Source organism: Ammospiza caudacuta, chromosome 2 (assembly GCF_027887145.1).
Source record: "Ammospiza caudacuta isolate bAmmCau1 chromosome 2, bAmmCau1.pri, whole genome shotgun sequence".
Taxonomy (NCBI): Eukaryota; Metazoa; Chordata; class Aves; order Passeriformes; family Passerellidae; genus Ammospiza; species Ammospiza caudacuta.
This window is the reverse complement of record NC_080594.1, coordinates 71975676-72002680: the sequence shown is the minus strand read 5'-3', so window position 1 is coordinate 72002680 and position 27005 is coordinate 71975676. Positions and strand designations below refer to the sequence as shown.

General features: G+C 34.9%; 1 protein-coding gene across 2 annotated transcripts in view; it reads left to right on the top strand.

Annotated features, from left to right (window-relative positions):
• MYCBP2 (MYC binding protein 2) overlaps window positions 1–27005 on the top strand; it is a 173379-nt gene that overhangs the window by 118452 nt on the left and 27922 nt on the right. For both annotated transcript variants that reach the window (XM_058800162.1, XM_058800161.1), the window contains exons 53-58: window positions 5478–5552; window positions 7502–7726; window positions 8631–8763; window positions 11461–11586; window positions 14982–15143; window positions 24515–26161. In XM_058800162.1, the coding sequence (XP_058656145.1) occupies window positions 5478–5552; window positions 7502–7726; window positions 8631–8763; window positions 11461–11586; window positions 14982–15143; window positions 24515–26161 (2368 nt within the window). The remainder of the gene's footprint in view (window positions 1–5477; window positions 5553–7501; window positions 7727–8630; window positions 8764–11460; window positions 11587–14981; window positions 15144–24514; window positions 26162–27005) is intronic.

The window sequence follows — 27005 nt, the reverse complement described above, 5'->3', positions numbered from 1 at the left end:
GTGAATAACTTTAATGGTGATTGTCATCACTACAGTTAAAGGCTAGACCTTTTCTGGAAACCAATTACAGTTTTTTGAAAAATGTGAAAGACGAAAAAAGGAAAAGCTTTATTAGCTAAACCAGTGTTTCTCAAAGGATTCATGAAAGTGCCAGCCTTTCTGGCTCATCTGTTTTCATGCATTCACCTGAGTGGGCAGTACCTTGTTTGCTTATGGGCAGAATGTGAGAATCAGATGTAATTGATACTGCTATTTAGATTTCATTTGTCATCTTGTCTGAGTAAGCTACTGCTGCAATTGAAGATAGTTGAGAAATATTTCATTAAGTTAAACACTGCAACCAGTAATATTATGCTGTTCATGTTTTTTGGTTGTAGAAGAACTGAGATAGTCCCAGTTCCAGTGAAATTGGGCTATTTGCTAGTAGCTAAAACTGGAAATTCATAATGCCCTGTGGCTGTTGTGCCAAACACTGTTATGTGATGTGAATAGGTCTTCTTGTCTGCAAATTATTTGTTGATATATTTCTATTTGTAGATTTCTTTTAATAGAATCCTTGTTTGGGAAATTATTTTAATTTTGGATTTGAGAAGCAAATTATTTCTGTACTCAGAAATCAGTCACTCAAATATGCCTGTCATCACAGTGTTTTTCTAGTCTATTGTAGAATATATGAAAACATGGAAAAAAATTAGGCTTTGTTTAAAATTTTGCCTGTATTTTTTGCCTTAGAAATTGGTTGCCATTAGAAAATTGCTGTTTTGTACTTCCATGAAATATTAATAGTTCTGTGCAGTAGTTGTATTTTACCAGTTCACCCATGGTAAAAGTGAATTTATCTTGACTAAGTAACTAACTTCAGCAAATATTGTTTATCTAGATGGGTATTATAGTCTGGTAGATTTTTATTAGTTGTGGTTAGTGGTTTTTTGTTTTTTTTTTTTTTTTAGTTTAGCTATCTTCAGTACCTTTTTACTTATTGAAGGGAATATTTTTGAGCTCAGCAATTGTCTGTGATTAGCAAGAACTTACTGCTTGGCATATTTCATACAGCTCTGGTATACATGTGGTTCTAGGGAAGAGCATATGCTGTTCTCCTTGAGAGAAGCCTGGAAAGAAATGTCTGTCATGAATAACTGAGCATTCAGTCTCGACAGCATAATCTTGAGAATACAAATTTCATATGAATAAGGAGATCAGGTACAATCAAATGTGAAAAACAGCATTCAGTTTTCAAACATTTAGTTCTCTGCATCTGAAGTTCAGATGAAAGATTCATTCTTGGTTTTGGGGGTTGTTGAACACTCTTATGAATTAGTTTTGTTACCATTTAGACTGTTATGAGCTTCAGATATGCCGAATTTTCTTTTAGGTAGCCAGTCACACGTCTTGACTGACACAAGTTAAACGTCATGTGCTTTCTTGGCTTCTGCTCTGTAAGTGGCAGCCAACATAGCAAAAGGTTATGAGAGCAACTCTTTCAGCAGTGCAGGCATGTGCAAGAAATGTGTTCTGAGCTACTGTCAGAAGAGTTTCCTTGCGTGGCTCTAATTTTCAGATTTTCAGGAGGACTTGGCATATCCTGAAACTATTTTATTTCATTATGATGGTATATAAGCAGTAAGATTTGTTGGTTTGATATATATATATATATATATATTATAATAAGAGGAAAAAGGAAGAAAATAGTTTTCTAACGTTCTATATTTTAAAGGTGACAAAACATAAGGTTCAGAGACTGACTTTTGAATGCCTTAAGTCTTTACAGCATGCTAGTCTAGCATATACTGCTTTCTTACTAGATCCTTCCTTTGCACAGATACTGCTTTCTTGGTAGGAAGCTTAAAATCTTTTTTATGGTGATTACTAGGTTGAAAATATTTCAAATTATACTCTTTTTTTTCCTCAGAATTGTCCAAAAAACTGACTGTTAGCAAGTTGTCAAATTTGATTTTTGCAGTCCTCTAGAGATGAATGATTTATGTCAAAAAAGATACTGAATTAAGTAATAAATGCTAAAGTTTTGTTAGATTAAACTGTGGTATAATTGATATCTGCTCAATCCTGTTGATTTGTGCAGCTGAATGACTTGATGAGCAGAATGCAGTAGAAAAAATTTTGATTGTGTGAGATTTTTTGAAGCCAAGCCGTTCAACCAGTTTTGGCTTAAAAGGAAGACTGGAGAAAGTCTCTTGTGTGACTGAAAATGCAAAGGGAAGATCAAATGCCTGAGCTAGGCCATGTATTCCCTGTATAAATAGATGTCACATTTCTTCAACTAGATTCCATTTTCTATGCAACTCTGAGTGGGCAGACTTGTCATCTCCAATTACATTGCTTTCTCATGTTTAAATATACAGGCTTTTTATAATCAATCCCTTAAGTAAATAAAATTTCTCAGTGCATTTTGGAAAATATGTAAAAACTTTTTTAAAAGTTTTAGTTATTCTGTTTCTTCACTGTATTATGGAACAGTGAGCAGATTAAAAACAGTAGAGGTTCTTGGCAGTGTTAATTGGGACCTCTTTTCATCTTGATGTATATTTTGTATCTTCATTTTATGTATGTTTATTAGCATTAACTAGGTATTTTATGATAAAGCAAATACTGAATATTGTGGATCTCATAAATGCACTTTCTGTATTTTTATTAGAGCTATTATAGTTGAAGATAAATTATCATAGGAAAGGGGAGATTGATGGTATTGCCAGTGTTTCATTTATTTGAGCTGTGCTCATTTACCTTCTTAGAAAGTCTTCAGCTCTTCTTCTGTTGCTCTTGTCCTTTCACAAGGAACTGCTTTACAGCCCCTGATCTAAAATTGTGCATCCAATTGATTGTAGATAATTATGAGATTGTGAATTTAATAGATTGCAATTTTGAATAAGCTGATTCTATCTCTGGTACATACTTTTCCTTCAGTCTTATGATATTCAGGTATCTGTTTTTGAAAAAATGCTTATAAAATTCCTTATACAGACAGTTACTTATTCTTGCTTACACATAGTGCTTAGGAGAAAAGAACATATGATACAAAAGAGTGCACTCTAGGAAGAAATAAAAATTGATCTTGGTCAAACTCTGGAACTTGTCTTTTAAAACATCACATTTGAAGTTCTCACTACTTCATTTTAAATTTAAAACTTTATAAGAAGGAATATTGTACCTTGATGTCCAGCTACAATATTACATTCCCCTGGCACCAAAGGCAAATAAGGATTGCTAAACTTGTTTTTTCAAACCATTATTGCAATGGAAGAAAGAATTAATATTAGTATGTAGGCTCCAGTGCTTGATCACAGAACCTCAGAAAGCTGAATATTCTGTGGAAACACTGAAGGACATTGACAAAAATTTTTGCCATTGTTTTAAGCATGATGGAAAGCAATTGAAGAGTAAGACTGTGTTGGATAAAATGTCAAGATGGCTGCTTAAGATAAGTCTTTGTTTTGAAAAATAATAACTGAAATATTGAAAAATATTTGAAAAATAATAAATGCTTCTTAATGGACCAAAGATTTTTTTGTGGCAAAACAAATTAATTTTTTTTAATCTCTGAAACTTTGAATTTATTGGGAAAACTATGAATTTCTAAAATTAGTTTTAGATCTCGGAAGGTAAACTCTTGAAAGAAAGCATCAACTAAATCTACAAATGATAGCATAAGGGCTAAATTCAAAGCTTGTATTTAGTATTTTCTCAGAATGAAAGCCTAGTTCCCAAATAGCTGCCTGATCTATTCATCTAAACTGGTGTGCAGTGTTATAATAGGCAGGAAGTTCTCAAGTTCCCAGAGCAAAAGAAAGCTTCTAGTTTGATCTTCTTGGTGTTTCTAAGCCAGCATGGTCCCACTTCACTGCTGTTGGTTTCCCTTGTGTATTTTACACATAGAGCTCTATGTAGAAAAATAGATCTTTGAAATGATACCTAAATATTTCAGGTATGGATAGTCCATGTTTCTCAGTGGAAGTCCATCAGAAAAAAGGTGATATGCTGCAGAGTAATAGAATCAGACAGTTTAAGTAGGTTGGATGCCTCTGAAGTACACTCATGAGGCACATGTAGGCTGTTTATAGTTGCCATAGTTTTATGCTGAGTTGATAAACCTGTACTTTGCTAATCTTCCTATCTGAGACCCTTCCCCAGTGCCCCAGAGCATATATCACTAGTGCATGGCTACCTCCTTCAGTTGTGGGTAAAGGTACTCAATTCTAAAGAAATGCTGGTGACAATTTTCCCTCTTTGTCAAAATGGCAGATCATTTGTACTATTGCAATTTAATGTTTACAAGCGGTATATAGTAGATTATGTGCATCTATCATGTGGTAAAAACGTAGATTTGCTTACTTTTAACATGTTAGTGCTTTTTCAAGGAACACAGATGAAGCATGCCAAGGGTGTTTTGTGCTTGTTTCTGCCTGAAAGGGCTTACTGCCTTAGCTACTGTTGAATTTTAATGCAGCTGCTGAGCAGGGATTTCATTTGGTTCCCATATCAGGATGGGATAAGAAATTAGATTTTAATACTTCAGTTCATATAGATGAAATGGGTGCTTTGTCAAAGAGATTCCATCATAAATACAATTATTAGTTCTGCTATATATATACTGTTATTTCATTTGACAGAGAATTTCTTTGAAATGAATAGAAACTAGCTTGTGGGAAAAAAGATGGCTTCTTTTTCATGTTTTCCGGTGATAAGAAATGCTGTCCTCACTGTTTTTTGGGAGGAAAAATTAAGCAGGAGCAGCAGTGCTTATTTCGATAGTGTGTGCAATTGGTTAAAAAATTAGTGATGTCTCTCTGGCAGCTATATTTGGGTTACAATTATTCATAACAAACTTGTTAGTACATTGTATGTTTTACAAAACTAATGGAATTTAGCAATTGTTCTCCATATAGCACTGAAGTTTTTGGCTCCAGTTAAAAGTACAATTTTGATGTGCAAACTGGTGAAATCATTCTGTGCAAGTAAACTCCTTTCAGCAACAGAGAGCTTAACCCTTCTCTATCTCTTTGGTTCTGACTGGGTGACTAAAATTCTGTGTGCACTTGTCCTGCACTGGTTGAAATCATCTTTTAGAACAGGAGACCATCTCACTAGAAAACTGATTTGTGATGGGACCAGCTACCGTTTCTTGGTAACAGAAATATGAGATTTTTCTATGTCTGAAGTCTCAAGCTTTGTAAGAGATGTCTGGCTCTTAATTTCAGTAAATGGCATGACACACTACATCCATTTTGAGCTTTTGACATACTAAACTGTTTCTGTGTAATGGATTATTTGCCATGGTGAGCAATGGACTCAGGTGACTTGATTAGGAAAACAAAACTTCCCCCTTTTTCAAAACATTCTACCAGTAAATTTACTTGAGGAGAAACTTTGCATTATACTACCTTGAGCTTCTTCCTCCAATATTTCTTTGTTCCCATTTCTTTGTTGATATATGTCTCTTTTTTTCAAACTTTGTTGCTCAGAATGTCTTTAATGCTAGCCAAGGAGTAAGGGATTTGGACTTTTTTTCATGGACTTCCAAAGCTTTACCCCCTAAGGTGAGTTAAATTACAGGAACAGTCACACTGTATCTCATGTTTTCAGAATGCACCTTATGACTCAACTTTGTGCTCAATATTCTTTGAAGTCTGTTTTACTTTTTACTTTGAAGTCTGTGACTTACTTTTATAGGAAACAGCAGATTTGCATTCAGTGCTGTATCTGTGTCTCTTTCTTCTAAAATGAGAAAAAAGTACTAGGGCAGATTATTGAATTTTTAATAATTAATAAATAATGCTCTCCTTTTTTAACAAACCAAATTAGAAATTCAGAGAGGTGGCCTAGTAACATAACAAAGCCTTTCATTCTCTCTTAGAGCAGAATTGACTGGTAAATATTTTTCTGTTATTGGAGGCTCCACATAAAGTTGTGCCATCCAATAAGATGATATTTATATCAGTAAAGCCACCACACAGATGTTTAATAAATACTCAGACCATTCTTAATGGGTTTTTAAAAATTATTTCATTCTAGGAACATTATATGTTATGTACAGTTAAGCTGTTTAAAGTGACTGTTAAAGTGTTTGCTTGAATATCAGTTCTGTAATGTTTTGAGATGGATTTTTTTTGTATGAAATTTGTAATGAAGACAATAATGTGAAGTACATTTGTTTAGAGATTTTAAAACTTGTTTGTCCACTGGTTGTTTTTCCCCAGAATAGCAGACTTTATTGTGTCAAGATCTAAACTATGTTTAAATTGTCCTTTTTTTTTCTCTCAAACCAGTTTAACTCAGCTTGCATTAACTTGCTTTGTAAGTTACATATTTACATAATAGAATCATTTTTGTGTAAAGGCTTCTTGAAAAAAACTCCTGTATTAGTCTGGACACATGCACAGACTTCCATACCAAAAAAAGCTGAAAACATGATAATTAAAGAGATCAGAGGAAATTTGCATTCATTTAAAAGTAAATAATGTAACCAGAAGTTTGGTTTAAATGTGACCAAGAAACTATTCTTTCTCACAGCAGTAAGTGAACTCCTGGAAGGTGTTTTTGTGGGAGATTGTCAAGGCAGAAAGTATCAGCATATTCAGAAGAAATTAAATTTTGATAAATCAGATTGATAAATAGACAGTAAAGAAAATAGGGTATACCCTGTAACATCCATAATAAAAAGGTTTTAAATGCTGTTGGTATATAAGGGACAGACCACTAGTAAAGATTTTATGCTGCTTCTAAAAAGCTTCTCCTGTTGCTGAACACAGTAAGCTGAATGAGGAAACCCCTGGCTTCATCCAGCAGGACATTATGTAGTTGGTAACTTTCCTTAATGTTCCTTTAGAAGTACCTTTGACTTTCAGTGTAGTGGAACTTGCTCCTGCTTCTCACTTGCATTCTTCTGAAATAATTGCACATTTGTTACTTCTATCCCTCATGGTTTTTTGTACAAAGCTTTTCAGTTAAGCTGTTGCTGACTGAAAAATCTATGCTAATTTTTCTCTTCTTTTAGTAACTACCACTTTTTTTGGTAAGAAATTCAAAGTGTTTTCTACTTCAGGTTTGGATATATATTTTATCAGCAAATAGTACAAAATAATATTGAATTCCCTTTCCATAGTCCCAGACTTTAACAAAATTTCACAGATAGAGCAGGAGGAATGTATATGTATTCTGAGAAATGTCAGCGAGGATAAGGGTTTAGTGAAAGCAATTAGATAAATAATTTGTATTTGATGTTAGATATGAGCTATTATTTTTATATAAATGGTTACATTTGTACCACTTTTGCTTGAAGAGTAATGTCAGGAGTAATTCAATTGATATGCAATTCAGTAGTGGTTAGTTGTTCAGCACTGCACACTAAAATTAGCATTGTAACTAGGATCTCCTTTAGCTCTGAAATTTACCTTTTGTAGTCTTGAAGTAAGTGTTTCTTATCTCAGTAGTTTAAAGGTGATATTAATAGGTTTTATTCTGTTTTGCCTTTTTTTTAATTTCTCAGGAATCTAGGTCTAATGCTGATGATTTTTTCAAAGACCTAAATTCACACTGCCCACAGGAAGCAGTGATGCAAGAACAAGACATGCCATTCCTTCGAGGTGGACCTGGAGTGTACAAGGTAGTGAAGACTGGCCCATCAGGTCACAACATCAGAAGCTGCCCTAACCTTAGAGGTATCCCAATTGGAATGTTAGTTCTGGGAAACAAAGTCAAGGCAGTGGGCGAGGTATGGATCCTTGTAGCTTCAGTTCATGTCTTCATAGATACCAGTATATAACAGTAGTAACCGCAGCAAAAGAATCTGCCTCTGTCCAGGTTTGCTTTTCCCCTCCTCCTGCTAATTACTGGCCTTTGACCTTGGTTTATGTTAGCAGTACTAATGCAGTTGTGTCTCTTGCCTTTTTGCATTGATTGGAATAATGTTAAAATTGCACTGCAGTTACCTGTGCTTGCTTATGTATTTCTGTTATGGTATTCCTTACAAAATTGTGTTTCTTGATCTACTTTTTTGTCCTATTCTTTGAAAGAATTCTGTTTCATAAAATGTTTTCCTAGGACCTAACCATTTAACAAATTCCTGTTTCTCTTTACTGATTGTATCAATTTGTTTAGTTGCTGAACTATTGTTATTGTTCTGGGTTTTCCAGTTGTGGTGTTTTATGGTTAAGTAGGGCTTAAGGATGAAGTGTGTCATGCTATTTCCTAAATATAATATCAGGAACAAAATTAATAATCATAAAAACCTTTCATGTACATCTTGGTATTATAATTCTCCTGTTGCCACCATCGATTAGAAGGTATATCTTGGTGACTATTTCCCTCCAGTTTTTATTTAGGCTTATGTGGATTTTCTAAAGTTGTGGTGTTGGTGTTTTGCTTCTTCTGAATATAAATAGGTCTAAAATTTTTGGAATTACTCCTAAATGTAAATATGCCATAAATAGGTTTGTACTTCAGTCTGCCTCAGCCTGTGGCCTTAATTTAAGAAACTTTTTTTTTTTTAACATTTACTTTCTAATAGAAAGATTGAAATTTAATGTGTTTTCCAGATACTATAAGTAGTTGCTGAATCGTGCTACTGAATTATTTGAGAAGTCAATAAATTGTGCTTTTTTATGTGTCTGCATCAGGTGACTAATTCAGAAGGTACATGGGTGCAAATGGATAAGAACAGCATGGTAGAGTTCTGTGAAAGTGATGAAGGCGAGGCATGGTCATTAGCTAGAGACAGAGGTGGAAACCAGTACCTTCGACATGAAGATGGCAAGTGGTTGTTTTATTTTTTTTCATTTAGTTTTTAAAGAAAATAAGCAATCTAAACAGGAGAAATAAAGAAGTATCTGAGTTTTGAGCAGGTATAACATTAGCTTATGTATTTTCATTTGAATTATGTTGCACAGTTGGGCTTAAAAGTTGTTGATAAACATTCTTAAAATGATTTTTTTTAAAAAACAGTCAAAATATTTCTGTATTATTTCTTCTGTACCAGTTATGGTTATGGGTGATAATTTTAACCATCTTTTTTCTTTCAGCTCTGAGGTTAATTTTTATGCATCTGTTTTCCAAAAAGTATCTTTATGAAAAGCTTTGACCTCAGCAGTTATACTCTGCTTGTGTTTTTAGGTCGCACTTATTGTCAGCCTCTTATTAGTTCATTTTAACAGACTCTTTGTCATTTTTCTGGTTTTCACATTTGCTGCTGAAATTCATTTCACACATAGATACTCTAACAATTATCATCACGTTACTGTATCAGAACAAAGCAATTCCTTGCTAATACATAAGTGTTTCTGTAGACTGTTGCAGCTTGACTATCAGGTGTAAAACCTTCTGCAAAGAAGGGAAATAGTCAAGAGTTTTTCATTAAATATATAAATGTTTATGGAATGCTTCAAACACTCCTTCAGAAGTCATAGCTTTTCTAATTTTAGTTGTGTCCGATAATGTCAAGTTCTGAGGTGCTCAAAGAGCCCAAGTAGATTCCATAAATGAAATAATTGTGAATTGGAACAGTACCTTATTGTTGAAAGCACAGGCATTCAATAATAGGGTTGATAAATTCATTGTTTTCTATTTTTATACAGGATTGTTTGCTTTTCCAGTAGAAAATACTTTATCTGAAATCAATACAATAAGCAGCATGTAAAAATTTCCATTCCAGAATGCTTATTTTGGGAAATACATATAAGTAACTTGACAGTATTGCATTTTTAGGTAGTTTTTCATCTTTAGTATTTGACCTATCATTTCATATTGTCTTAAATTTCTCAAAGTATATGTGTGCTCTAAGAAAGAATTCACAAATCAGGAAGACTTTAAACAAGACCCTTGTTTGAAGGTTTGTCTTCAGATTCTTGATGCTTAGGCACTGTTACTGAAGGACATCTTGGAATATAGCATTGCTCTCACAGAAAAACAGAAATGCAATCTCCAGGTTTTGTGGACAAAACTCTGTAGTGGGATTTCTGCAATACAGCTCATGGAAATACCATCTTAGAAACTTTCTGATATGAATCCCATGCCTCAATGTAACAGTTGTTAATCTTTTCTAGATGAGTCTCTTTTTACAGGTAGGGTGAAGGCAGATGTGTCTGGGGCATCTGGCTAAAGGAGTTCAAGCAGTTACCAGTGAAATTACTGAGATTTTTCAACCTGTTCTAGATTCCTAGTCCAACCCAGTGCCATGTAAAATTTTGTGCACTTAAGCCATATCTGAAGGTTATTTTAAACTGATTGTTTTTATTTGCAATGAAATTATTTCAAAATTTATGATCAGCTTCAATGCTTTTGCTAGAGGGAAATAATAAGGATCTAGAGGTGCTCTAGCTAGATTTGCAAATGTCCATTTTTTTATCCATGAATAGCACCATCTTTCACATTACATTCACGTTCTCATTATTTTAAAAAATTATTAAATTAAATAATTAAATAAAATAATGAGTAGGGTTTCTGTCAGAGACAAGGTAGAACTCTGAATAGCTAGGTCTGTAGACAGTTACAGTATTACAGCAAGATCTAGAGTAGCTTCTGATAGAAAAAATTCTTGATCCTTTATTTATGACTGACTAAATTTCCAACTTTATAACTTTCTCCCTCATAACTTGTTTTAACTTGAATAAGTTATGTAGAGTTTGTACTCTGAAATGCAGTTTTGTCCTGAAATGCAATTTTTTAAAAAGTACTTTTTAAAGAGTTGTGATTTTTTTTTTTATTTTATCCATGTTAATTTTAGTACACTGACAAGAAAAAAAAATTCAAGGTGCCAGCTCAAGCTTTTAAAAACCTGAATTTGGGATATTTCTTCTGAAAGTTTTCATATATATTGTCAGTTGGAATGGTATTTTTGACCACGTTAAGTCAGTAATTTCTCTGTGAATCTAAATAGTCGAGTGGATTCTGTCTCATTTATTTTTAATTCTTCTGTAGTTTTGAATATTATGAAATACTCCAGGTTGGTTTGGGTTGGAGGTTGCTTTAGTATCATACAGAAAGTCAAATTATAGTACTCATTTGCAGATACAAATAAATTTGTCAGGAAAAAATGTCTCATGTTCCATGAACTATCAGGGGTAGCCACAATTAAATGTTTAGTGGCCCTAGTTTGTCACTCTGAAAACCATCCTTCGTCCACCTTGCTTTGTCAAAGGGATTTTAACAATTGCTGTCCAAAGAATAAACACTGCTGAATGATGTTACTGAAAAAAAACGTATCAAATAATGGCATAGCTGCCAACAACTCAGTCAAACAAAAACAGTCTACTTAGTATAAAGTCCTCTGTCTTAGTATTTTTAGAGCATGAGTTCTGAAGAACAGTGTGTGGGTTTTTTTGAAGAGAATTTAGTCGAGAGGAGGAGTGCTATCGGTGGAAATAAATATCACCTTTTGCTTTGTGACTCATCTTTCTAGTGGGAATCCATTACTCAGAGGTCTAACCCCAAAGTGATGTGGTTTTTTTACAGAGCAAGTCCTTCTAGATCAAAATGTGCAGACTCCTCCCCCAAGTCCTTTTTCAATACAAGCTTTCAGTAAGGGGACAAGCTGTAGTAATGGACAAGGGTTTGATTATGGCCTTGGAAATAACAAAGGTATGTTTTTACACTCATATTTTTAATAGCTATATTTTATTACTCATTTTCTGCTTTTCGAGGCACCACAGGTCTTCTCCAAAGCAATAGTATAATGAATTGCAAAGTGTTAAAACTGCTTTTTTCTCTGCTTTAGTTTCACTCAGTCTAAATACTGTGTATAAAATGACTCAGTGAACATTTGGAAATTAGTTTGGGATTTCTGCATTGGTAGGCACAAAACTGAAATGCTGAAATGAAAAATACATGTAAAACAAGATTAGAAAACTATTTGATTTAGAAAGCATGTTTTAAAAAGTCCATGAAGAAACATTTGTCATCTTTCTTCATAATTTTAAAATGCCTTTAGTGAGTTAACAAGGTAAAACATGCCATTTAAAGTTTGTTGTGAAATTAAAAAAAGAAGTTATAAAACTGAAGTTGCCTTTCAGTCGTCTGGATACTAGTTACAACTGCTGGGAAATAAATTAAGTCTAGTTTCCTTTACTGATATAAAACAATTGTTTCTTTTAATCATGGTTTATTTTGTTGGCGAGATCTAAATACATATATAAAAGCCGTCAGAATAAACTCAATCTGCGTGCCTTTCTGTTCCTTTCTTTGTTAGTTCTAGCAGATCTAATAATACAGAAGGGACTTTCCATGAGGTTCTTGAGAAGTATTCCTGAAACATGGAGCTCTATAATTTTATTCTTACATTGCTGTAGCCGATGCCACTACAAATAAGGGCCTAAGGTGTTCTATGTGGTTTTTAGTACCAGCAGATATTTCTTCATGGTATCCTAAATAAAAGAATTTAAAACTTTAAAGGAGAGAAGATTAGAAAAATAACTATTCCTAAATAGTCTATTCTGTTAATGTCACAACATGAAATAGTTCTTATATCATTTCACAGTGGTTTACTGTGTAGAAAGTGGTTCATACTTGTCTATGCATTGTTATAGGAAACCCTCTTTTTTGGACAAAGGCTGCACAAGTTGAAGCATTTTCCTTTTGTTTTTTAGAGCCTTTTAAACCTTCTTTTCCCAGTTCATCCATACTCATTTCAGAGTAAAGGTGGAATGGCAAAAGTGGAATTATTTAAGATGTGAGGCAGTATTACAGCTTGTCTCTCGGTGTCAATTGTGTAATAGTGCAGAAGAATTATCTGTTCTTTTTTCTGCAAAAATGTATTAAGGCAACAATTTTTTTGTTCTGTGTTGTCCAAAGATAAAATCTTATTGATAAATATGCTATATTAACAGGCATCCTGATTTCTAAAGACATTGTGATTCTCTTTACTACCTCTTAAGCAGTTCAAAGGTGTTTCTTTGGGATGATACAGTAACAAAACATTTGGAAGCTACTCCTGGCATTGAATTCCCTACTATTTTGTATGCATTATTTTCTCAAGATACCCTCAAGCTGTGATATTTAGTGTGAATGAACAACTCAGCTACGTGGCTTCATTCAGTCTGTGTACTGTATTTCCTTTTGAGTTGCCCAAGAGTTGTTGGCAATTATATTGAAAGATTAATGGTCTTACTTTCCCAAAAATAGAATTCTTCGTCAGTACCATTACTTTGTATGAAGTCTTTCTGTATTTTCAGGTCTAAGAAGCTCTGAGTTTTGTATAAGATAAAAAATGAAAGGCACAGGCACAATCTCTTAGGGGAAATTCCCAAGGAAGCACTTCTTTGGAGGGGCTTGTTTGTTAAAAGTACTTCTATAGAAATGCCCTGGTTTTGATGAAATTTCAGTCCCATCCAAGTGTGTTTCAAAATAAGTGATCAAATGTAAAGATCCCCATAATAGGTGTAGGTATAGATCCCCATCATAGTTTTACAGTAGGTAAGAGTTTCCTACTGTAAAACCATTAATTTTAGGCTTACAGTATTGCCTGCAAGAAAGACTTGATTCCCACAAGGAATCTGTTTGATTTAGCTATGTCTTCTCTCTTCCAGCTTTTTGTGTTACAGGCAAGTTTTTAATATTCCTCATGATTGGCCCTACCCACCTCCATCTTTGATTATTTTGGGCAGATAACTTTCAACTTCTCAGATATTCTTCCCTTTACAATAATTTCTAATTTTAGAAATTAGGTATGTTACATTTAATAATAATAGTTTGTCAGACATGTAAATCACAGAATGGCTGGGATTGCAAGAGATCTTACAGATCACCATAGGTCCAAACCCCCCCTAGACCAGATTGTTCAATCACTTCTAGGTTTTCAAGGTAGGAATGATTGATGCTGAAGTACACATTCCAGTAGGTTTTAGGTATGCTGCTTCCAAAATAGTGAAATAAATTTGATGGATTCCTCTAGATGATTATTTAGAAGGGCATTCGAGCTATTTTCTGCTATTTTGTCATCTTAATTTTTAACCCAAAATATCAAGAAAACAAATTTAACTTTTCAGTTCTTGGGTAATACTGGATTTGATTCATCTGCTGGTATTTCCCTAATTCCTTAAAAAGAAAATTGATAATAATCAAAAAACGTAAATTCTATATCAGCTGCTAAAATTCTTTACTAGGTTTTCTACAATGCTGTCACAGTCATAGGAATTTGCAGAATAAAGTGACATTGTTAGGATTTGTCTGGTGATGGTTCAAATCAAGAATTTGAGAGAATCTCAGGTGTCTCCTACCTCATATTACTAAGTATACTTCAAGTTACAACATGGTGTGGCCTTCTTACTGAGGCATCATGTATTTCTAATGCTCACATGGAGTTCTTTGAAAATTGGCATTCAGAAAATAAACTCTTGATTTTAACATCAAGAGTTTATTAATTATAAATTATAATTTATAAATAAGTGTATTGAATGCCTTCATTTGCCTCACAGCAAATGTAGGTAACTCTTCAGAAAACCGATTCCAGTTCTTAAATGGTACTTACAGATTTTTTAAATTAACTTCAATCTGACCTTGAAAAACAGTGTAACAGAATAGTTTTAAAAATATTTGCAAAAATGAGCAAATATTTACCTAAGCACTGGCACAGAAATACATTTGCCAAAGCCTAATTACATGTTAGCTTTCCCTTTTCATCAGTTTTTCTAATGTTTTTTCTGCATGTACTGTTGCATGTGTGTATTACTGTAAGTGCTAGGGATTTCTGTTTTTTCTTTGGCTGCTCTTCATTTTTTAGCAAGGCAAATACAAATCTCTATTTTGAAATGCTTAAAATAATTGCAGTAAAATATCCATGAGCCTTAAAAAATAGTAATTTTGTTGCCATGCATGGAGAGAGATTTTTATGTTTAGCCACAACCAGAGTTGTATGTGGCTAAATGAGTTGTATGAGCTTTCTCTGTTATCATCATTGAAACTTTGAGTACCATTTTACTCTGCCTTTGTGGAGAATGACAGGTAACAGGTTGTAGTTTTGACTGTTTTGCCCACTACAGGTGACCAACTGAGTGCCATACTGAATTCCATTCAGTCACGGCCAAATCTCCCAGCTCCTTCCATCTTTGATCAAGCTGCAAAAGCTCCCTCTTCCCTTGTCCACAGTCCATTTGTGTTCGGACAGCCCCTTTCCTTCCAGCAGCCTCAGCCACAGCTTCAGAGTAAGTTTGTCAGCCTTACCTGCCTCATCAGTCCATTTCTGCAGCTTTCACATTGCTGTTCTCAGTTGCTTACCAGCTGCTAATCATCCCACAGTGCACCTTTCTGGTTTTGTTTTTTTTAAGTTTTTCATGATTCAGAAGCATGTGAAGTAATGCTCCCAAAGAAGTATACTTGTTCAACTTTAATTTTTATATTGACAGTGTTTTGGGTTTGTATGTGTTTTTCACCATAGACAAGTCATGAAAGTGCATTTCCAATATTTTATGCAACTCTGGTTTATAAATAAGGTAAATATTTCATATAGTACAAAATGTTGATAATTCCTTTAACATCAAAAATGCACTTCAGTAAGTTCATAGGTATTAACTTTTCTTACTTCCTAAATTTCTATTTTTGTCATTGCTCCTAACTTTAGGGATGTAGCAGGACAACGGGAATAACTTGGCACTATTCATAAGAAATGTTTTCTTAATTTTGTGTTGGGTGTTCATAGGATTGGCATGGTAAAGAAAGTTTGCTCATTGAGGTGAATACCAGCTAACCTGATTACTGATGGGAGGACAGGAAACTGTTTTGATTAATGAAAACTAAAAGCTCAGCATTCATGATGGATAGCTGATCCTGCACTAAATTGTCTTTTACATGCAGAACAGTTACAGCACAGGTCACAGGAATACTCCTTTATCCCTGTCTCCCACAAGCTGTCTCTGAGGTGCCTCAGCTCTTTCTTGTTGACCCTGTCAGTCAGTTCAGTGTCTGTGTATATGCAGTCCTGCATCTCTCCAGCTCAGCTCATTGAAGTTGCAGTGAAGTCCTTCATGTGAGAGCTAGATTAAGATTTCTAATTTGCTTTTACGAGGATTGTCAGAAACCTTTTGATCGCGATCTTCTGTAGTTCTGCTGGACTTACACCAACATCCTGAAAGCAGAATATTCCAAACTCTACTCAGATAAACAGCTGACTGCCTGTGGCATCAGCACACCCTTATTGAGAATTTGTCAAATATTTATTCTTTCCTATCACTTTTAGGTTTTCTTTTCTGTTGTTCAGAGAAGTAAAAACAGTTACTCAGCTTTGCATCAAAAGTAACCCTAATTGTATTATTTCAAATTTCAGATGATTTGTCCTTTAGCATTTAGACCTACATTGTATGAAAACAAAAGCATCATTTTTGATTGCCCAACAAGATCTTGCTCAATGGATTCTCTGTCCAAGATGTTTAGATAAACTGTATTCAGTAAGGTACATCCATGTTTTGTGTTTTAGTACATATTCATATGGATACAATTCAAATGGAAGCCTTTTTTTTGTCAGGTAGAGGAGGAGCACTGGTGGTCTACCAAATAATAAAATCACAAAACTGGAAAATTTTTTTTAATTTGTGTCTGGGATCTGACCTTAGGACAAGGTCTCAACCAATTTCATGATTTGCCCTTCCAGAAGGAAAAAAATTTTCAGCCTGAACTGGTGTACTGGTCACTGACTGTGATTTGATGCATACACTTTTTTTTTTAGCAGTTCATTATCCAGTGTCAGGTTTGATGCAGATAATGTAAATTATTCATAAAGGAGAGAAATACTAATGTTTTTGTTTTCACAAACTTAAAGAATAACATGGGAGATTTCTTGTTTAAATTTCCTTAGACTTTTGCAAACTTGTTCATCCTCCATTTGCAAGTACATCCAAATTCAGCACATAGTCAGGGATGCCTGTAAGACTATATCAATATACTTGTTCATTTAAAAGTTTAATGCAGTTATATTAGAACTGTAACATAAATTAATTTTCAGTATGCAATTTTAATTAATTAATTCTAAATCACTTTATGGCCTCCTGTTACCAAACATGTAATTAAAAGTCAAATCCACTAAACAACACATCTTTAGTCCATATCAAGTCAATTGAGTTTTTGCCCTAGACATGCTTAGTTTTAGTTTATGTGCTCCATCCTTTAGTGCTTCCTGCAGTAAAGTTAGATTTTAAAATTAAAATGAATGCTTATAGTCAGTATACTGTTTTACTGAATGGACTAATGATAGTCTAATTGTTGAAAGAAATTGTGCCAGCCCAGATTTTCCTGTCTGCAGATGTTATATACTAAATGCCAATCTTGATTGCAAGTCAGCCTAAATAGTTCAGTCTACTGTTTACATTTTCTGTTCTTCCTCAAATATCTCTATTTCTGGGGAGAAATTTGGTTTGGCATAATTCTGAGGAAAGCTAGCATCCTGCTGAATGCCCTCTAGAATTATTTCCTTTATTTAAATTTTTATAATAGGATGAAAAATCTTGATCTGATACTTTGTGCTGGTGAGAGATTATAGTTTTCCTTAGAAGTGTTTGTAGGTATCTGTTTTTTAGGAGCTTTTTCTGTCCTTGAGGTTTGGTTTGCAAATTCACTTAAGAAACAAGGAAAGGATTTGTCACAACCTTTTATCCTCCAACACAGTGTCTGGTTGTGTTTTTCAGAAATACTACAGTTTAGGACAATCACCTCCTGAGATATAATGCTTGAGGAAATAAAAAGTGCCTCTGTTGCTCCTTTCACATTGTAAATGAGTGACAACGGCACTCTGTGTTATACCAAAGAATTTGTTGCAGAAGGGATATTAGGAAAAGCAAAAGGGAAACTGTTCCTCAGTTTTGTGTTACTTGCTAGAAATCTGTGAAGGGCTGATTTGTTCTGTCCTGCTCAATTCCTTTGCTACTTTTCAGACATAGTTATACAAGAGATTCTTTTCTTTTCACAAGGACAGACAAAATTGAGGTACTCTTGCCATTTATTTTAATTCTTTGTTAGTCTTGTGTGCAACTAGAAGTTCAGACAAGGTAGAAGAGCTGGCAAAACCTACCTTAGAGTACAGGAACATCTGTATTGACTTGGAGCCTTAGCAAGAATTTTTTTCCAGTAAGATCACAAGTTTATGTATGTTTCTTCCTTGGATATTTGACCAAAACCGTCTGTAATTGCTGCAGCCTGCTTATGCTTGCTTCTGAGAAGCCTGTAAGATGATCAGTAACAGATTTGCTTGTGACTGCAAACTGCCATACCCACAAGATTATTACTGGTTGTTTGATTTATTTGTCAACGAACTTTTGCTAAAAGCAGAGAAGACTCAAATTTCTGTTGAGTTCTGATTGTAGGCGAAGTGAGGAAGCCTAGAAGGTCATGGAAGATCTAGTTTCTCAACCTTCAGCAATACATGCTAGGTTATAAATCTCCTTAGATGTGGCAAGTGTGAGTCACAGGATCTTGGCGTGTTGTCCAGCATCAGTTACCAAAATTTGATGATTGGCTGCTGAGCTCTGAAGTTAAGGAGGGAAGTGTGAGACTTTGCAGTCACCAGTGTTAGACCTCTATGCCATGTTTCCTCACACCTGAGTTGATACTGCAAATGAGGGATGGATTTCTGGGTTAAAAAGCTTTTGACCGCCATGATTTCTGATATGTTAACTTCTCTCCCTCCTAGCAGCCATGCAGCTTGTTTGGGGTACTTCTTCCTGTGCAGGCAGAAGCTGCAGTGCTGAGCTGCTGTTCAATACAGTGTCCTGTCACCTGCTTCCTTTGCAGTCTGTGCTGCAGAGCTGCAGTCCAACCATCCATCATCGGCTCCTGCCATTCTTGTCAGGAGTTCCTCCATACATCCTTTCAGTATTGTGTGATCAGTTTCTTTTTGGTTTTGTTCCTTTCCCAACTAGGCGCTGGTGAAATTGCATTTAGAGCCACAGTGCTTCTGTCTGCATTTTCTAAAACTGTAGAGGGGGCACAAAAGACCAGCACACATATGGAGCACATAAGATGTGCTTCTTTGTAGTGTCTCAGTAAAATTGAGAGAATCTTCTCAACCAGGCATGGTGATCTCTTCTGTGTGTGATTTAATCATCAGTTAAACCAATGACAACTTATCTAATTGTTTTTTTCATAATTTAAAAATGAAAAATAATGATACCTTGAAATTGCCAAGGTTATCATTCCTGAAAATTTGAGCTGAATTAAATGGTCCCATAACCTAGGCTTTTCAGGTTCCGTAGGCAAGGGTACATATGAAACATACATTTGGCCAGGTCAATCCAAAACCATCCTTGGAGGGCTGGTATGGTAAAGGCTGGAAAAAGAGTACAAATTGTGTCAGGTGTTTTTTTAGAACAAATCTCTTTATAGCACATCTTCAGACATTGTAGTTACAAATTGGAAAAGCATAGATTTCTTTTTTTTTGTGTACCTTTCCCAGACAGGAACATTTCTTTCAGTTAATACACTTATGTGGCTCAAGTGTTAGTGTTCCAAGCCCCACCATTGGTATAGAATATTGCTAATATTTTTCTCATTATAGCATATTTCAGGTTTTGCTTTAATTCATTCACTCAAATCCCCACTTTAACCGTACTAAATACATTTTTCTTTTTAATATTCAAGCTTTTTTTTAATTCAGTGCATTCTTTTATTCATGGAAAAATAATTTCTAAAAAAGTCCTAGTCCTGCTGTTACTATGACATTTGGCATTTTCAGGAGGTGAAGAAAGATATGTTGATTGCAGTGCTTGAGGAGATTGAACTGACAGCTGTATTGTAGTTTCCATGTCAGTAAAAGTGAGTGAAAGAAGAGTACATTATCTTTAAGAGGCATCCATTGCTCAGGCAGCACAGCAAAGGCAGGTCAGTGCTTTCATTCACCATGATGCAGAAAAGCAGTGGCATTTCAGAAGAAACTTGAAGCTAACTCCATTTTCCAGTGGCACTTCACATGATGGTTACAGAGTTTGCTTAAAGAAGACTCACATGAGCCAGTTAGTGGTATGTCTTGCTTCCTAGGTTTCCTCAGAGGAAGTAGGCATAGCTGTTGAAATTTCAGTCCTGCCATTGAAATTGAACTGCCTCTTATGTCTCCATATTGGGTGGCTTTTCAAGCTGGAGGTGTTTCCATGATGAAGGAAAGAGCATGACTAAAGGCACACTGTCATATTTGAATGGCTCATGAGACAGCCTTGCCTGCCTTGTATTTCAAGTCTTTGTAGTCTTTGAGGATGTTTCAAGAAGAGGGAGTTCTGATCAAAATGTTGGTCCCTGAGTCTTTCCAGTTATACTGCTGGACCCACAGTCCCCCTTGAAACAATTTAATAGTAGTAGTGCATCATTCAACACTGGATTACAGTATTGTAAAATGTAAGTGTTCTCAGAGACAGAGTGAAAGAATGAAGTATAAATGTGCATTCCTGAAAGTGGATTTTGTAAAAATTTTCCTTTCATTATTCGTGGGATGCTAGTGTATCAAATTGACATTTTTAGGTTTGCTGCTACTACTGTTTTGTGCTCCTAATGTTTGTCTGCCTTTTACCTTTAAAAATTGACAGAGTAACATCCTGTTGCTCAGAAGCTATATAGTTGGTATTGGTATCAAAAGTAGGTAATACTGGTGTTAAATCTGTGTTAATACTGTATTGAAAAATTAAGGATTCATTTCCTTTTTTAGAGAATGAAATTCTTACTTCAAATGTATGAACACCTTCTCATTGCAGAGTTTCTGGAACCATAGCTCATTGCATAAGGTAGCAGGCTTGTTGAGGGTACAAATTAGTAAATGTATTACCAGAACAAAAAGGTATCTTAAACAGTGTAGGAATTGAAATATTTTCAATACAGCTACCTTACTCCATTTATACAAAAGGGTCTATCTAAAACAGTATCTTCTAACATGCACATTCTCTTTACCATTATTACTTCAGTAAGAATTGTACACTTTTTTTTTCCAAAGGAAGGAATAGGACTTAAAACCAGAAAAAAAAATTATAGACTGAAATGAAAACTCCCTATTATTTCTCCCCAAGTTTTATTTTTGTGGAGTTGTATTTCTAACAGATTTGATGTCAGTACACTGTACTGAAATTATCTTGGATGACATCAGAATTTTTCTTAAATCAGAATTATTTTTAAGACCTGATACAGGTTTTTTTTTCATCTGTATACTGTTGGGTAGACATTCATCTACTACTAGTTAGGTTTCTTGTATTGAGGAACTTCATTACATAAGTGAAGTTTTTCAAAACATTACATTAATGAGGTGCAATCACTTCTGAACAGAAAGTTTTGGTGTGTTTAATGTATTTTTTTTCGTTCTTTCCAGTGATTAACAAGACTCCAAAACTAAATTAGATGTCCTCTAATTTTCACTAAAGGATGTGTAAATTGATCATCTGGAAGACCATATTGAAGTTCTAAATAATTAATTTCTGAACTTACAGATTAAATGTTAACATCTCAAACCCAGGTTCAGTTCAAAACTAGACACTGCTGATTTTTATAATAAACCATAACTGTCATTGGCTAGCCCTCATATATTACCTTTTTAGATCTTAAAAACTAAGATTGAAATTGCAGCATTTTTAGATCAAGGAAGCTGATTTACTGCATTCCTATACAAACTACTGTCTGTCATTTAAAACTAATGTAGGAATTCAGAGTACATAACAGAGAAGATGCATATCATTTGAAATGCTATTGTTTTTATCTCTGCTGCTTTTCCATTGAATCTGTGCTGCTTCTGTGCAACTGTTTTCCACTGTAGAAACTCCATCCTGCTGCCTTGCTTCTCGTGAGCGTATTTACAAAAGTAGTGATGTAGCTGGGCCTGCCTCTGCTATTTCATCCCTCTCTCACAAACTGAAGGGTGGGTATGCATGCCAACATAGCAAGGTTATTCAGATTCTTTACCTGCAAAATGTTTTGGGTTTGTGTTTCTTTCTCCTTCCATGCATTTTCATTTCAATCATGTAAGAAAATAATGTTTTGAAAGCGAATGTTCAAGTTTGGTATTTGTTGGGAGCTCATCTGATGTAATCATTCAGTGTTGCCTTCCTGAGTTTTAGCAACTCCATGATACACAATCTATCTGTCTCTGCTTTGTAAAATGGAAAGTGACTGCTAGTCTAATTACAGCTGTTTTCAAACAATAGGCAAAAGTATATAAGAAGAAACAGGAAATAAGATCTGGGAATTTTTTCTTGCTTACAGAGAAAGCAGCTTGCTGTTTTATGCACTTTTTCCTTTGGGAGATTTTTCCTTTTGCGCTGATATTTCTGAATGCTGCTTAGGATTATTTCTCTACATGCAAACGTTTGTTTTCTTAAAAAACAAGATACTATTTTTGTTGGAAGCCATCGTTAGGCTATACCTTTCATAAGCAGTTTTGTTCTGGAATGTTTTCCTCATTGGTATTTGCTAATCATGCATGTACTTCAAATTTGATATTTGCTGAATGGCTTGAAGTGTTATATGTCCTCTAAATGATTGTCATCTTTTCACATTTTTTTTCTCTTTTATGAGGCATTCTGTGAAACTTTCAGCCTTTAAGTATTTTCTGATCTGGGAGACTGGGAAAAATGTGTATAAAAGTAATTCTAATTTGCATTTCAGAATTTATCACAAAATAAGCATCTCAAAATAACTCATGAGTAAAACTGGTGAATAATTAAGCTGGAATGGCTGAAATGCTTGGACTGCAAAACTTTTTTTTTCTTTTAGCAAGAACAGTCATTTTATAAACCACAATTTACCATGTTATTTCTTGCCTTCTTATGCCAACTTCCCCCTTCCAAGTGAAAAACAATTATAGAACTTGTAAAAATGAAAACAGATTAGACTCTCAAAATTGATTAGGATGATAAATACTTGCTATATTCTCATTATATTTTATTTGCTTACATTTGATATATTATTCTTGAATATAGACACAATATTTCTTCTCTGCTCTTAGAAGTATGAACTTCTGCAATGTATTGGAAAGGCAGAAAAGTATTCTAAATTTCAGGCTTGTTAAATATTCCAATATAATTCATCCTTCACTTTTTTCCTTTTGCTGTTAGTTTTATTGTAAGGTATTTAAATATGGAAATAGCAAATAAAAATTTTTTACAACATGAGGAAGCATCTTGTTGTTAAATTTTGCTCAAAATTTTCCTAAATTTTTCTTGGTTGTTTTTTATATTGTGAGAGATAATAGTAGGAAAAATTGCATCTATGTATTTTCTAGGGTAGGGGTAAGGGTTGGTGATTGAGAACTTCATGAAGTTGCTTCAGATCCCATAATGCATAAGAAAGTAGACACTGATTTCACATCTTCTAATTCTGAAGATACTAGGTAAAAGGTGACTGTCTATCCTGTTCCCATTAGAAATCAAGGCTTAAATTTGCAAATACTCCTTGATTAATTGAAACTTTATTTTTTAACAAATAGTTGCTTTCTCAAAAATAAGCCCAGACAAATGCAAATAACCTTTTTAATATCTAGAAAAGAAAAAAATATTCCTAAGTACTGTGTCCTAATTCTGCAGGCTTACTAGGGAAACACTTCTCATGTTTGATTAATGAAAACCCATTCAAATCAAAGGGATTTAACTCTGCATCCAAGATTTTGCAGTAAGGATTCATGGAGAGACAGCTGTATTAACTGCTGCATTGCTTGCCAATAATTTCCATATTGCTTGGATTAATTTTCAGAGTATAATTCTACAAGACAGACTTGGTTCACAGAGGTATCAGAAGCAGATTGCCTTCATAAGCTACTTTTTGCATATACTTGTTTTGTATGTACCTGTACTAAGCTGCCTGTAGTTCTTGTAGCTCTTGTAGTCTTACAGCTCTGTAGATTAATGTATGTACAAAGTCAATGTGCATAGGAACAATAAATTAGTGCATTGAAATAGGAGGACATCATTGACCAGAGCTGGCCGTTTAACTTAGTGGTTGAAAAAAGTGGGTTTCTTGTTTTGGAGGGGTTTAAGTGTTTTTATAGCTGAACATGGGGTAGATTTTGGATTTGAAAAAGTAGATTCCATAGATTATCCATTTGAGTCATTTTGAGCATATTTGAAAGCCTCTTGTCCAATTTGCCTTATTAAGTGTTTATTTCCTACAATTCCTGGCTTTTGAGCATTGAAGAAAATAAATCTGGCAATACATTTGAGCTCTGTTCAAGTCTCCTGATGCGGTCAGCCTGTCACACATTGAGATAGCAGATAAATAGTCCCTGGTTTCTGTCGCAGCTGTGGTAAACTTAGTTAACTCTGGAATTTCACCTAAGGATGTAAATTGTGTGTTTTGTAGAAAGAGTGAGCTGTGCCTTTTGATAACCTCCCTAGTAGTGTTTTCTTTGTAAAAACTTCCTAACACTTGTTTCTGTGTATCTTTGGGAAAAGAAACGTATCAAAAGTATTCTAGGGTGAAAAAGATCCCTTCATGTTTCCTTTCATTTTGATGTGAACAGAAGCATGTGTTGGATATTTATCTTGTGTTCAGGTCTTCAGTCTTTGTTTTGTACTATTGAGGGTGTCACTGTCAGCATGTAACAATTCAATTATGAAACATTATGCAGGTGACCGAATGAATTTCACAGGAGCTGCTAGACCAATTTCTCCAGCAGGAAAATCAGACATGGCATCCAAGCACAGAGCTGACTGCAGGTCACCCAAGCTTGACGTGCGAATGAACCGAGCCACTGCCGAGCAGAAGAAGCCCAGAAATACCGACGGCTTATCAGCCAGTGAATGCCTGATGCTGAAATCAGATGCCGCAAAGTTGCGCTCAGACTCACACAGCAGGTCTTTGTCACCAAATCATAACACTCTGCAAACACTAAAAACTGATGGAAGAACAACTCCTGGCCTGAGAGCTGAATCTCCAGGGCCAGGAACCCGGTCAACTTCTCCAAAGACAAAGACACTTACAGGCATTAGATCTGGTGCTAGTTCTCCACGATCCTCGTCACCCAATGACAAAACAACTCTACCTCAGAAAGCTTCATCCCCTGTAAAAACAAAGCTTGATCCTCCTCGAGAACGCTCCAAATCAGATTCTTACACGTTAGATCCAGACACTCTTCGCAAAAAGAAAGTGCCGCTAACAGAACCCTTAAGGGGGAGGTCCACTTCACCCAAACCAAAAATTACTACAAAAGATGGAAAATCTGCGCCAGAAACTGAAAATAGAGCTCCTTCCCCTCATGTCGTACAAGAAAATCTTCACAGTGAGGTAGTTGAAGTCTGTACTTCGAGTACTTTAAAGACTGACAGCATTACAGATACCACCTGTGAAGACAACACCGAATTCAGAAGTCTGGACGATGGTTCTAATAAAGTTCATTTCAGCATTGGAAAAGCACCACTGAAGGATGAGCAAGACATGAGAGCATCTCCAAAAGTGAGCCGTAAATGTGCTGGCAGGCACACAAGACCCAAAAAGGAAAAATCGAACTTCCTTTTCAAAGGAGATGGATCAAAGCCCATAGAGCCTGCCAAGCAAGCAATGTCACCTTCTGTTGCAGAATGTGCTCGAGCCGTATTTGCCGCATTTCTTTGGCATGAAGGAATAGTTCATGATGCCATGGCATGCTCATCTTTCTTGAAGTTTAATCCTGAACTGTCCAAAGAGCATGCACCTATACGAAGCAGTCTTACTCAACAACCTGCAGAGGAAAAAGAAACCAAGTTGAAAAATAGACATTCATTGGAAATATCATCTGCTCTTAACATGTTCAACATCTCACCTCACGGACCAGATATATCTAAAATGGGTAGCATCAATAAAAACAAAGTCCTCTCAATGTTAAAAGAACCGCCTCTGCATGAAAAGTGTGAGGATGGAAAAAATGAAACTACCTCCTTTGAAACGTCCAGTCATCACACAATGAAATCCAAGTCTCCTCTTCCATTAACACTGCAGCACTTAGTAGCTTTCTGGGAAGATATTTCTTTAGCAACTATTAAAGCAGCTTCCCAAAACATGATTTTTCCAAGTCCTGGTTCTTGTGCAGTCTTAAAGAAGAAGGAAAGTGACAAAGATAACAAGAAAGCCAAAAAGGAGAAAAAGAAAAAAGAAAAAGTTGAAGCTAGGCCAAGGGGAAATCTTTTTGGTGAGATGGCCCAGCTTGCAGTGGGAGGACCAGAAAAAGATACCATCTGTGAGTTGTGTGGAGAATCCCATCCATATCCAGTGACTTACCACATGAGACAAGCTCATCCAGGTAAGACTCCATATTTTTAATTCCCATGTCCATCCATAAAGTATATTTCACACACATGCTTTGGTGTTAGTTGCTGTTAGGAAAATGTCAGGCTATGCTTTCTGTTATATACACTAAATTAAAAATTATACTTGTGTACAGATGAGTTGCACATCTTTGTGTATAATTTTAAGTAGTTAGGGATCTTAAGTTTCTAAGTTGTTTGAAACAAGGTCAAAATAATGCTCTGACTTTACAGTAGCTCTTCAGAAACATGCTGTGTTTTACACTTCAGGATTTGAAGCTGTGCTGAAATAAAAAATGAGATTGGTCAGTTAGAGTTTCTACATTGACAGAAGTTTTCTGTTAACTGCTCTACTGTCAAGAGTAGGAAACTTCTGTCTGCTGTGTCAGTACTGGGTATCAATGACTTAATATTTTTATGTACTTGTTGTTCTCTACTTTTTTTTTAGCGCTGTGTGTGCAAAGTTAAAGTCCTGAATCTTTCTGAGAAACTCTAATCAGCAAAAGAATACCCTCCATTCCTCCTTAAGTTTTGTTAGCTAGGAAGCAAGATTTTTGTGTTTGTTAAATTACAGATATTGTTGGCTAACTTACAATACTCACCTTAACTATAACTTAGCTGTCTAAATGGGGATCTGTTCATGCTTTGGATAAGTTTTTTATAAAACTTGAAAACTTTATAAAAAAAAAAACTTTATAAAAAAAAACTTTATAAAACTTGAAAACGACATTTGAATTCTTTAGATAGTGGTGAGATACATGGACAAGAACAGACAAGAACCTTGTTTTGTAACCAATTCAGACACACAGAAAAGTAGAAAATCAGGCTGGGAAAAGACAA